General features: G+C 41.6%; 1 protein-coding gene across 3 annotated transcripts; it reads left to right on the forward strand.

The window, feature by feature from the left end:
• Window positions 1-2704: 2704 nt before the first annotated feature.
• LOC110533254 (UDP-glucuronosyltransferase 2A1) lies at window positions 2705-12535 on the forward strand. Of its 3 annotated transcripts, XM_021617336.2 has the most exons (6): window positions 2705-2830; window positions 8045-8096; window positions 8233-8375; window positions 10196-10360; window positions 10793-11506; window positions 11630-12535. In XM_021617336.2, exons 1-6 carry the CDS (start codon window positions 2795-2797, stop codon window positions 12215-12217), a joined length of 1698 nt encoding a protein of 565 aa, XP_021473011.2. In that variant the 5' UTR covers window positions 2705-2794; the 3' UTR covers window positions 12218-12535. The 3 variants fall into 3 exon arrangements, with proteins under 3 accessions (XP_021473011.2, XP_021473012.2, XP_036845348.1); XM_021617337.2 differs by lacking the exon at window positions 8045-8096 and having other exon boundaries at window positions 2729-2830; XM_036989453.1 differs by lacking the exons at window positions 2705-2830; window positions 8045-8096; window positions 8233-8375 and having other exon boundaries at window positions 10231-10360; window positions 10449-11506.
• The last annotated feature ends 441 nt before the right edge of the window (window positions 12536-12976 follow it).

Raw genomic sequence — 12976 nt, forward strand, 5'->3', positions numbered from 1 at the left:
GCCAATCCACTTTTAATTTTCCATTTGTTTTGTCTTTGTCTTACACACCTGGTCTCAATTCCCCAATTACTCTGTCCCCCATGTCTGTTTGTGAGTAATTGTTTATATGTAGTACAGTCCATTGATGTGGGCTCTCTTTATTGTATCGCATTTGTATATTTTGAGTAAAGTACGTTTATTTACTCATATCTGCTGTCCTGCGCCTGACTACTCCACACCAGCTACACACAGACCGCATTACAATAGTGGATGAAGGGGTGTCCTCCATCTGCTGTAATTATAGTGGATGAAGGGGTGTCCACATACTGCTGTATATATAGTGGATGAAGGGCTGTCCTCCATCTGCTGTATATATAGTGGATGAAGGGGTGTCCACATACTGCTGTATATATAGTGGATGAAGGGGTGTCCTGTATATGTAGTGTATGAAGGGGTGTCCACATACTGCTGTATATATAGTGGATGAAGGGGTATCCTGTATATATAGTGAATGAAGGGGTGTCCACATACTGCTGTATATATAGTGTATGAAGGGGTGTCCACATACTGCTGTATATATAGTGGATGAAGGGCTGTCCTCCATCTGCTGTATATATAGTGGATGAAGGGGTGTCCACATACTGCTGTATATATAGTGGATGAAGGGGTGTCCTGTATATGTAGTGTATGAAGGGGTGTCCACATACTGCTGTATATATAGTGGATGAAGGGGTATCCTGTATATATAGTGAATGAAGGGGTGTCCACATACTGCTGTATATATAGTGGATGAAGGGGTGTCCTGTATATATAGTGTATGAAGGGGTGTCCTGTATATATAGTGGATGAAGGGGTGTCCTCATACTGCTGTATATATAGTGGATGAAGGGGTGTCCTGTATATATAGTGGATGAAGGGGTGTCCTCATTCTGCTGTATATATAGTGGATGAAGGGGTGTCCTGTATATATAGTGGATGAAGGGGTGTCCTCATTCTGCTGTATATATAGTGGATGAAGGGGTGTCCTGTATATATAGTGTATGAAGGGGTGTCCTGTATATATAGTGGATGAAGGGGTGTCCACATACTGCTGTATATATAGTGGATGAAGGGGTGTCCTGTATATATAGTGGATGAAGGGGTGTCCTCATTCTGCTGTATACATAGTGGATGAAGGGGTGTCCACATTCTGCTGTATATATAGTGGATGAAGGGGTGTCCTGTATATATAGTGGATGAAGGGGTGTCCTCATTCTGCTGTATATATAGTGGATGAAGGGGTGTCCTGTATATATAGTGTATGAAGGGGTGTCCTGTATATATAGTGAATGAAGGGGTGTCCTCATACTGCTGTATATATAGTGGATGAAGGGGTGTCCTGTATATATAGTGGATGAAGGGGTGTCCTCATTCTGCTGTATATATAGTGGATGAAGGGGTGTCCACATTCTGCTGTATATATAGTGGATGAAGGGGTGTCCACATACTGCTGTATATATAGTGGATGAAGGGGTGTCCTCATACTGCTGTATATATAGTGTATGAAGGGGTGTCCACATACTGCTGCATCTATAGTGAATGAAGGGGTGTCCTCATACTGCTGTATATATAGTGAATGAAGGGGTGTCCTCATTCTGCTGTATATATAGTGTATGAAGGGGTGTCCTCATACTGCTGTACATATAGTGGATGAAGGGGTGTCCACATACTGCTGTATATATAGTGGATGAAGGGGTGTCCACATACTGCTGTATATATAGTGTATGAAGGGGTGCCCTCATACTGTTGTATATATAGTGGATGAAGGGGTGTCCTGTATATATAGTGGATGAAGGGGTGTCCTGTATATATAGTGGATGAAGGGGTGTCCACATACTGCTGTATATATAGTGTTTTATGTATATCTGCCTCGTACCCATGGACTCAGTACTGGTACCATTTGTAAATAGCCAAGTTATCATGAAATCCATACTGGTACCATTTGTATATAGCCAAGTTATCATTGATTTGATAACACAAAAGCAAACCCATACAAACACAACCCAAATTCATGTTTATGAAATGCTTATTGTGTATTCTGTTGAAGCTCAAGGCAACTACAAAATCCACAATACAATGCTCTCTCTATAGGCTGGCCTAGCTAGCTATGTAGCTAGCTAGCTAGCAAACATAGCTACACACAATAATACCAAAGACAAAATCGGCATATAACGTAGATATATTTTAACTGTAAAATCGCCTAAACAAACTGCACGATCAATTTAGAAGTCTACAATCTCATCCTGTTCAATCTCCAGATCGATGTGAGGCATCACAGAGTGAACTGTAACATTTACAACGGCAGAGATACTTTATGAGGAGCTGGGAAACGTTGCCCATTGCTATGTCAATTTGCAGCACGGTGCATTCTGGGTGATTCTGGGACAAGGAGTGAATGGGAGGCTATTGGGTACCAGCTCAAAAACACAACACTAGCACGAATTTCGTCGACAAGAAGTACAACATTATATATATTTTCCCGAGATGTGATATAATTAACTTGCTATATGTAATGTAATATCGTATAGCTTTGGAATCGTGAGATTAGATACTTTTGAGGAAAATAGGCACGTTTCTCGAAATATATACACTGACTTTGACAAGGGATTCCATGACAATTAGTTAAGCAACCGCTTGACGCAGCATGACAACGTGAACACGATTGGTTGACAGTCTGCTGGGCGTGGCTATACGTTGGATTCCGATCTCCTTTCTATAATATCTCTGCCAACGACAACATGAAATGCACCCTGGACTAAACAGACACATAGGATAAATGTGCTTGACTCTGTTAAATTACACATTTCTCAAGGTAAGAATGGCTCATTTGAGAGAAGACATTCTCCCGAGTTATGACATCAGCCAGTGTTGAAATCTGACATGTACGATAGGTTAATGATATAAAAGTTATATTCCTATGAACTTCCAGTGTAGTGAGAGACGTTTTCACAGTGCTACGTCATACTGGACGGATGTGTGCCTGCTTGAACGCCAATAACTCAGATACACAACGAAAACATGAAATGATCCAGGGAATCGATAGAACATCACTTAAGAGTTGGACAAAAGCGATATAACATTCATTATGGGTGAGCCTTTCCTTTTACAAAGCCAGGCACAGAACACAACAGAAGCATAAAGACAAACGTTAGTGGGAGAAAAAAAAAAAACGTTAAAAAAAAATATCTTTCTCACCGAGAGAAGTTCTGAGCACAACTAAACAACACCTTATACCACCATCTAAGTTTGTTGGCACGCCCTGGGGGGCGGTGTCTGCATTCACTATGAGTGACGGGTTCACTATGAGAACACGAAAACACAGCATGTCGAAACTTCCTGATTCTACCAGGGAAATGAAAATGTGCTCGTTTGATTCTACCAGGGAAATGAAAATGTGCTCGTTCTAGCTTGTGGATTGGATGATTATGATCAACACGTATCGTTGCTAATATGATAATGACTACATGTTGTTGCAGAGCCAGGGTGAAATCCCTTTTAACTCAGCAACATTTGTAGGTTTTCGAGCATGAACGGCTTGTTTAAGGTCCTGCCACAACATCTCAATTGGAATAGAGGTCCTGGATGGCAGGAAGCTTGGCCCCGGTGATGCACTGGGCCGCTCATAGGTGTTCCTTTTGTTAGATATGTTAGGGCGGTATGACAATTAGACTGGGTCTAGGGTTTCTAGGATAATGGTGTTGATGTGAGCCATGACCAGCCTTTCAGCTTCCCTTTGTAGTCTGTAATGGTTTTCAAGGCGTCGGAGCTGGAGCAGTACGATTCGATCTCAGACCTGTATTGACACTTTGCCTGTTTGTTGGTTCACCGGAGGACATAGCAGGATTTCTTATAAGCTTCACTCTTTGAAAGTGGCAGCTCTACCCTTTAATTCAGTACGAATGTTGCCTGTAATCCATAGATTCTGGTTGGGGCATGTCCTTCTGTTGGCACATTATGAAGACAAACCTTCATCTGCTTCTGTTGGCACATTATTTATTTATTTATTTATTTTATTTTATTTAACCAGGTAGGCAAGTTGAGAACAAGTTCTCATTTACAATTGCGACCTGGCCAAGATAAAGCAAAGCAGTTCGACACATACAACGACACAGAGTTACACATGGAGTAAAACAAACATACAGTCAATAATACAGTATAAACAAGTCTATATACGATGTGAGCAAATGAGGTGAGATAAGGGAGGTAAAGGCAAAAAGGCCATGGTGGCAAAGTAAATACAATATAGCAAGTAAAACACTGGAATGGTAGATTTGCAGTGGAAGAATGTGCAAAGTAGAAATAAAAATAATGGGGTGCAAAGGAGCAAAATAAATAAATTAAATACAGTAGGGAAAGAGGTAGTTGTTTGGGCTAAATTATAGGTGGGCTATGTACAGGTGCAGTAATCTGTGAGCTGCTCTGACAGTTGGTGCTTAAAGCTAGTGAGGGAGATAAGTGTTTCCAGTTTCAGAGATTTTTGTAGTTCGTTCCAGTCATTGGCAGCAGAGAACTGGAAGGAGAGGCGGCCAAAGAAATAATTGGTTTTGGGGGTGACTAGAGAGATATACCTGCTGGAGCGTGTGCTACAGGTGGGAGATGCAATGGTGACCAGCGAGCTGAGATAAGGGGGGACTTTACCTAGCAGGGTCTTGTAGATGACATGGAGCCAGTGGGTTTGGCGACGAGTATGAAGCGAGGGCCAGCCAACGAGAGCGTACAGGTCGCAATGGTGGGTAGTATATGGGGCTTTGGTGACAAAACGGATTGCACTGTGATAGACTGCATCCAATTTGTTGAGTAGGGTATTGGAGGCTATGTTGTAAATGACATCGCCAAAGTCGAGGATTGGTAGGATGGTCAGTTTTACAAGGGTATGTTTGGCAGCATGAGTGAAGGATGCTTTGTTGCGAAATAGGAAGCCAATTCTAGATTTAACTTTGGATTGGAGATGTTTGATATGGGTCTGGAAGGAGAGTATACAGTCTAACCAGACACCTAAGTATTTGTAGTTGTCCACGTATTCTAAGTCAGAGCCGTCCAGAGTAGTAATGTTGGACAGGCGGGTAGGTACAGGTAGCGATCGGTTGAAGAGCATGCATTTAGTTTTACTTGTATTTAAGAGCAATTGGAGGCCACGGAAGGAGAGTTGTATGGCATTGAAGCTTGCCTGGAGGGTTGTTAACACAGTGTCCAAAGAAGGGCCAGAAGTTTACAGAATGGTGTCGTCTGCGTAGAGGTGGATCAGAGACTCACCAGCAGCAAGAGCGACCTCATTGATGTATACAGAGAAGAGAGTCGGTCCAAGAATTGAACCCTGTGGCACCCCCATAGAGACTGCCAGAGGTCCGGACAGCAGACCCTCCGATTTGACACACTGAACTCTATCAGAGAAGTAGTTGGTGAACCAGGCGAGGCAATCATTTGAGAAACCAAGGCTGTCGAGTCTGCCGATGAGGATGTGGTGATTGACAGAGTCGAAAGCCTTGGCCAGATCAATGAATACGGCTGCACAGTAATGTTTCTTATCGATGGCGGTTAAGATATCGTTTAGGACCTTGAGCGTGGCTGAGGTGCACTCATGACCAGCTCTGAAACCAGATTGCATAGCAGAGAAGGTACGGTGAGATTCGAAATGGTCGGTAATCTGTTTGTAAACTTGCCTTTCTAAGGTCTTCGAAAGCCATGGTAGGATACATATAGGTCTATAGATTTGTAGGGGTCCAGATTTTGCAGCTCATTCAGAACATCAGTTGAGCAGATTTGGGAGAAGGAGAAATGGGGAAGGCTTGGGCGAGTTGTTGTGGGGGGTGCAGTGCTGTTGATTATTATCATCTGCTTCTGTTGGCACATTATGAAGACAAGTTATTCAGAAAGTATTCAAATGCCTTTATTTTTTCCACATTTTGTTGTGTTACAAATTGGGATTAAAATGGGTTTAGTTTAGTCATTTTTTGTCAACGATCGACACAATGCTGTGTAATTTCAAAGTGGAAGAAAAATTCTAACATTTGTATAATAAAAAGTAATGAAAAGTAAAACACCAATATAACTTGATTAGATACAGTAAGTATTCAACACATCTCACAGCGATTATTTTTTCTCAGTATGTCTCTAAGAGCTTTGCACATTATTATTTTTAAAATCCTTCAAGCTCTATCAAATTGGTTGTTGATCATTGCTAGACAGGTATGTTCAAGTCTTGCCATAGAATTTAAAGCAGATTTAAGTCTGAACTGTAACTAGGCAACTCAGGAACATTCAATGTTGTCTTGGTAAGCAACTCCAGTGTCTATTTAGCCTTGCGTTTAAGGTTATTTTTATTTGACTAGGCAAGTCAGTTAAGAACAAATTCTTATTTTCAATAACAGCCTAGTGGGTTAACTGCCTGTTCAGGGGCAGAATGACAGATTTGTACCTTGTCAGCTCAGGGGTTTGAACTTGCAAACTTCCAGTTACTAGTCCATCGCTCTAACCACTAGGCTACCCTGTCACCCCAGCTGAAAGGTGTATTCATCTCAGTGTCTGGTGGAAAGCAGACTGAACCAGTTTTTTCTCAGATTTTGCAAGTGCATAGCTCCGAATCCCTTCCTTTTTATCCTAGTCCTAGGCCTGCAAAATATAATGTAGGCATCACCATGCTTGTGTTGGATTTATATTTATATATATATATATATATATACTCAATATATATATATATATATTTTTTTTATCTTTATATTCATTTCTTTTGTTACATTTTTTTGCAGTTTCACTTCTCACTCTGTCATTTAGGTTAGTAATTGTAGTAACTATAATGTTGTTGATCCATCCTCAGTTTTCTCCTATCACAGCCATTAAACTCTGCAACTGTTTTAGAGTCATCATTGGCCTCATGGTGAAATCCCTGATTGATTTCCTTCCTCTCTGGCAACTGAGTTAGGAAGGACGCTTGTATCTTTGTCGTGACTGGGTGTATTGGTACACCATCCAATTTGTAATGAATAACTTCACCATGCTCAAAGGGATATTCAATGTCTGCTTTTTGATTTTCACTCATCTACCAATAGGTGCCCTTCTCTGCGAGTTATTGGAAAATCTCCCTGGTGTTTGTGGTTGAATCTGTGTTTGAAATTCACTGCTCGACTGAGTGACCTTACAGATAATTGTATGTGTTTTCTCATGTTTTATCATTGGAATGTAATACAAATCTAGGAGACGGTGTGCTTTAGGACCACGCGGACACCTCCGAGCGGTCGAGTCGACAGCTTGGAGTGTTTTTCCGACCCAAATAAAAAAAAATACAAGCAAATTTGACAAAATTATAATTATGTCCCCCTTACCTCTAAACCCAAAGTTGCGCCCCTGGGTACAGAGATGAGGTAGTCATTAAAAATTCACGTTAACCATTATTTTTGTACACAAAAAAAGTGTGATTTGTTTAACACATTTGTACTCCTGAACTTGTTTAGTTGACTTAGTCTTGCCATAACAAAGGGGTTGAATACTTTTTGACCTCAAGCTCAGCTTTTCATTTTTTTTTAAATGAATTTGTAACAACAACAAAAAATCTAAAAACCAGAATTCCACTTTGACATTATGGGGCATTAAACCAGAGACACAAACATCTCAATTTAATCCATGTTAAATTCAGACTGTAACACAACAAAACATTTTAAAGGTTCAGGTGAATACATTCTGACTACAACCTGGAGTCAGACTAGAGGTGGACACAATCACATATGGATTGTATCAATGATAAGTAGGCATTTACATTGGGTGAGAGGTCAGTTATGTGACAGGTGTGTTTTACCAGAACTCACTAGTGTTATTGCCCATGTAGTGGTTGAATCCCAAATGGCATCCTATTCCCTACAATAGTCTACTATGTCGACCAGAGCCCTGAGGACCCTGGGCAAAACTAGTGCAATTTGGGAGGCACCACTATCTGTTTGTAAATCATCTACCTGGGCTATAGCAGGACGTCTATACTATCAGGTGGACTTTGAACCCTGAAACGTTCAAAGTATTGCCAGCCTTTATGTTGCAGTTTGCAGTCCCCTGCAGAGCGTTGTTAGTGCTGCATGGACTCTATAGCACCGGTAAGCCAACTCTTATTGCATATTCTTATTCACCTACACTCAAGTAGTTTGTTGTTATGTAATAGTGTAGACAATACTAACTTATTGACACAAGTATATAACATAATGACTTTTGTCCTCTTTTTCCTCTGTGTAGACACAATGTATTCCCGCTCTCCTTGGGGAGACCTCTCGTTTCTAAGTCTGGTGTCATTTCTCCTTCTCCTTCCTGCACCGTCCTGCCATGGAGGAAAAGTCCTGGTCTTTCCTGTCGATGGAAGCCACTGGGTCAACATGAAGGTGCTCAATGTTGTGCCTAGCGTTCTGTTAAAGATGGGGTTTTAAGCCTTGAGACAATTGAGACATGGATTGTGTCTGTGTGCCATTCAGAGGGTGAATGGGGCAAGGCAAAAATATTTAAGTGCCCTTGAACAGGGTATGGTAGTAGGTGCCAGACGCACATGTTTCAGTGTGTCAAGAACTGCAACTTACTGTTTACTTAGTTACATTTGACCAAATCCCTCCAGGTACATAGGTTTATATTATTATATATATATATTTTAATATATATATTATATTTATATTATTTATTATTATTATTATTATTATATATTATGTCGCAGGGCTCGACATACAGGACTGCTCGCTTGCCGGGGGAGGAAACTTTCTGGGCAGTCAGTCATCTACGTCAGTGGCCTGCTTGGAAAAAATGAAAATAATTATATATATATACACTCACATACAGTACCAGTCAAAAGATTGGACACACCTACTCATTCAAGGGTCATTCTTTATTTTTTACTATTTTCTACATTGTAGAATAATAGTGAAGACATCAAAACTATGAAATAACACATATGGAATCATGTAGTAACCAAAAAAGTGTTAAATAAATCAAAATAGATTTTAGATTCTTCAAAGTAGCTACTCGTTGCCTTCATAACAGACTTTGGACACTGTTGGCGTATGAAATATATTTGGATTTGTTTAACACTTTTTTGGTTACTATGTTACCTTGCATCTTGCTACAAATATCAAGTTATGTTAATGTTTTTCTGTCAAAATACTTTGTGAGTCAAATCAATCCGTTTTTATTTGCACACAGTATATCATAAAATCCAAACAAAATGTGTAACTAGTACTGAAGTAGTTTTCTGACAGGATACTTTTTTTACTTTTACTTGAGTAAATTACAACCTAAGTAAAAGTACTTTTACTTAAATACGGATTTTCAGTACTATAGAAACCTCTGCTATTGGTCATTTACCGTTATGGTGTTCTGCACAAGTTTTGTGATTTCAAATGAATGATTTCAACTATATTAATCAGGCCACACCTCACCACAACCACCAAAGTGGGTTATGGCCCTCCAGAACCGGAATTGAAGAACCCTGCATCTCAATGAGACTACTGTGTGTACTGTGCTAACATATGGAATTGTTTTAAGATGGTCATACTGTGGATCATTTAGCTAATTGATGTTGAATTATAGGACCCTTTAGGTATAAAAAATATATATATTGAAAAAAGATTTGATAAAATATTGAATTTGGTCTTACTACTTTACTACTTACCTATAGCCTATAGCCTATAGCATTGAATAACATTGGCAAAATGACAGAAAAAATCAGAGGTTTTGAAGTCTTATATCTTATTTGAGTTTTTTTTTCGACACATATTTAATCCATTCTTTTTGATTTTTGATAGAAATTACCTTCATACTTCCATTCGCCTGTATGGGTCAGACGAGTCCCGTGACACTTGTAGAACAAAACAGAGAACACAGATTTCCATATTTTTCATATTAATTTCTAGGTTGAGACGTTTTCGTGAGAAGACTGACTTTGGGATGTCTCTCATGGTCTGACAAACGCTGCTGTAAACGCTGCTGTAGCTCGGCCAACTTCCACCGCAGATGTGGAAGGGTGACCTAGGCAGATGCAGTGGATTGAGATCAGCTCACGATATCTCCAGCTTGAACTGACAGATTTCAATGCAAAAGTTTTATGTTTCTTAGATTAAGGCCTTTTTAAAGGATTAATGCCTTTTAAAACGGCACATTGTTGACAGCTCTCCACAACATGCCCCTTTGTGAGCTTACTAACGTCACCAATGTGTAGGTACTGATCGAGGAGCTCCATGCCAGAGGCCACACCATCACGGTGGTCAGACCCTCTACCAGCTGGTACATCACAGAGAAGTCACCTCTATACACCTCCATCACCATCAAGGAGAAAGATAACTTATACAGCTACATTGAAACCTTCCTACAGAATCAACTGAAGGTATGTCTTCATAGTGTGCCTACAGAAGCACATTAATGTATGTCTTTGCAACGTGCCTACAGAAGAACCTGAAGGTATGTCTTCATAGTGTGCCTACAGAAGAACCTGAAGGTATGTCTTTGCAACGTGCCTACAGAAGAACCTGAAGGTATGTCTTCATAACGTGCCTTCAGAAGCACATGAAGGTATGTCTTCATAACGTGCCTACAGAAGAACCTGAAGGTATGTCTTCATAACGTGCCTACAGAAGAACCTGAAGGTATGTCTTCATAACGTGCCTTCAGAAGCACATGAAGGTTTGATGTATCTTTATGACTGGTTGATTGGTTGATCCATCTATCCAGCCAACAAACCGGCCAATCAACCATCCAGCCAGACATCCATTTATTTTGTCAAACAGGCATTCAATCTCTGTTTAATGTCTTAATTCAGGCTCAGAGAGAGGGGATATCTTTGCTGAAGTTCTTCCAACTAACCAAGGAGTTTCTCAGTATGATAGAAGAAGCCCACATCCTGGGCTGCGAGATGCTGGCTCGCATATTCGACGACAAGGAGCTGATGAAGGGTCTCCAGGACGCTCAGTATGACATGATGCTCACCGACCCTAACCTGGCTGGAGGGCTGCTGATGGCCCACTACCTCAAACTGCCTGTGGTACTCAACGCCCGTTGGATCACCAGCGGGGAAGGCCATTTTGCCATCGCCCCCTCTCCCCTGTCCTACATCCCGGTCACAGGGTCTGGATTCACTGACAAGATGACCTTCGTCCAACGGGTCCAAAACATGCTGCACTACAGCATCATCGTGTATCAGCAGAGGTTCGTAGTTGGGCCGATTTATGACGCCATTTGCGCCAAGTACTTCGAAGGGGGCTGTGACATCATCTCCTTGATCCAGGAAGCTGACATCTGGCTGATGAGGTCTGACTTTGTGTTTGACTTCCCCCGTCCCACCATGCCCAACGTGGTCTACATGGGGGGGTTCCAGTGCAAGCCGGCCCAGCCCCTGCCTCCAGACCTGGAGGAGTTTGTCCAGAGTGCCGGGGAGCATGGGGTGATCGTCATGTCTCTGGGGACTCTTGTCAATGCACTTCCTGTTGATATCACAGACCAGATCGCCAGTGTGTTCGCCAAGCTGCCTCAGAAGGTATCCTGATTGTTTTTCATTATTAGCTTTTATATGTAAAAATCTCTGCAATGCAAGTGATGTAAAGTGATGTAAACGAGAAGTTATTTAAAGAGAAATTCATATCTTCTTCTTCTATCTAAGGTGATCTGGAGGCACCGGGGCAAGAGGCCCTCCACTCTGGGCAACAACACTCTTCTGGTGGACTGGATGCCCCAGAAAGACCTCCTGGGTCACCCCCAGACCAGAGCTTTTGTGGCCCATGGAGGAACCAATGGGGTCCAGGAGGCCATCTACCACGGCACCCCAGTGCTGGGGATACCCCTGTTCTTTGACCAGTATGACAATCTTCTGCGTCTGCAGGAGAGAGGCGCTGCCAAGATCCTGGAGCTGGCCATGTTCAACGGACCCAATTTCCAGCAGGCTCTGAACCAGGTGCTCACCCACGCCCCCTACAGGGAGAACATGCAGAGGCTGTCCCGCCTGCACAGGGACCAGCCCATCAAGCCCATGGACAAGGCCCTTTTCTGGTTGGAGTTTGTGATGCGACACAAGGGGGCGTCTCACCTCCGTACGTCGGCCAACAGGATGCCCTGGTACTCTTACCACTCTGTGGACGTGCTGCTACTGCTGCTGGCTGCTGGGGGAGGAGTCTTGCTCTTTACTGGGCTCCTGATCAGGATCCTCTGGAGAACCTGCCGGAAGAACAGGAACAAAACCAAACAACACTGACACCAGTTGTAGAATCGCATTACTGGAAACCAAGACTGTTCTCAGGGCAGACCTGGTTATAGCTAGATATAATGCGTACGGGACAGTTCTACCATTTTCCTTAATGTAGTTCTCCTTACACCCACAGTGCCTTCAGAAAGTATTCACATCCCTTGACTTGTCCAACATGTTGATGTGTTACAACCTGAATTTAAAATTGATTTTAAAAAATGTTTAAGCTGACATGTCTTTAGTCAATAAGTTTTCAACCACTTTGTTATGGCAAGCCTAAATATGTTCATGAGTAAAAATGTGCTTCACCAAGTCACATAAGTTGAATGGACTCACTCACATGATTTTTTATGACTACCTTATCTCTGTACCCCACACATACAATTATCTGTTATGTCCCTCAGTCGAGCAGTGAATTTCAAACACAGATTCAACCACAAAGACCAGGGAGATTTTCCAATGCCTTGCAAAGAAGGGCACCTATTGGTAGATGGTTAAAAATAAATAAGACATTGAATATCAATTTGAGCCTGGTGAAGTTATTAATTAGTTATTAATTACACTATGGATGGTGTATGAGATGGATGGAGATGAATCCAAGTCAGACGTCCTTGTCTTGTCTCATCCCTTGTGTATATACCTTTTTCTTTGCGTTCTTTTTAATATTTGTCCTAAACCTCAACTTCAAAATACTCTCCTGCAACCCGCCTCACCCAATGTGGTGTGGCTCTGTTTATTTTTATTTTTGGATTTGTTTTGTTTTTTCCC

The sequence above is a fragment of the Oncorhynchus mykiss genome, chromosome 10 (genome assembly GCF_013265735.2).
Source record: "Oncorhynchus mykiss isolate Arlee chromosome 10, USDA_OmykA_1.1, whole genome shotgun sequence".
NCBI lineage: Eukaryota > Metazoa > Chordata > Actinopteri > Salmoniformes > Salmonidae > Oncorhynchus > Oncorhynchus mykiss.

Coding starts and splice junctions, on each gene's coding strand:
- LOC110533254 (XM_021617336.2), top strand. CDS start 2,795: ATGTGCTTGACTCTGTTAAATTACACATTTCTCAAG. Junction 8,097..8,232: donor GCATGGACTCTATAGCACCG/GTAAGCCAACTC, acceptor TCCTCTGTGTAG/ACACAATGTATTCCCGCTCT. Junction 8,376..10,195: donor GCCACTGGGTCAACATGAAG/GTGCTCAATGTT, acceptor ACCAATGTGTAG/GTACTGATCGAGGAGCTCCA.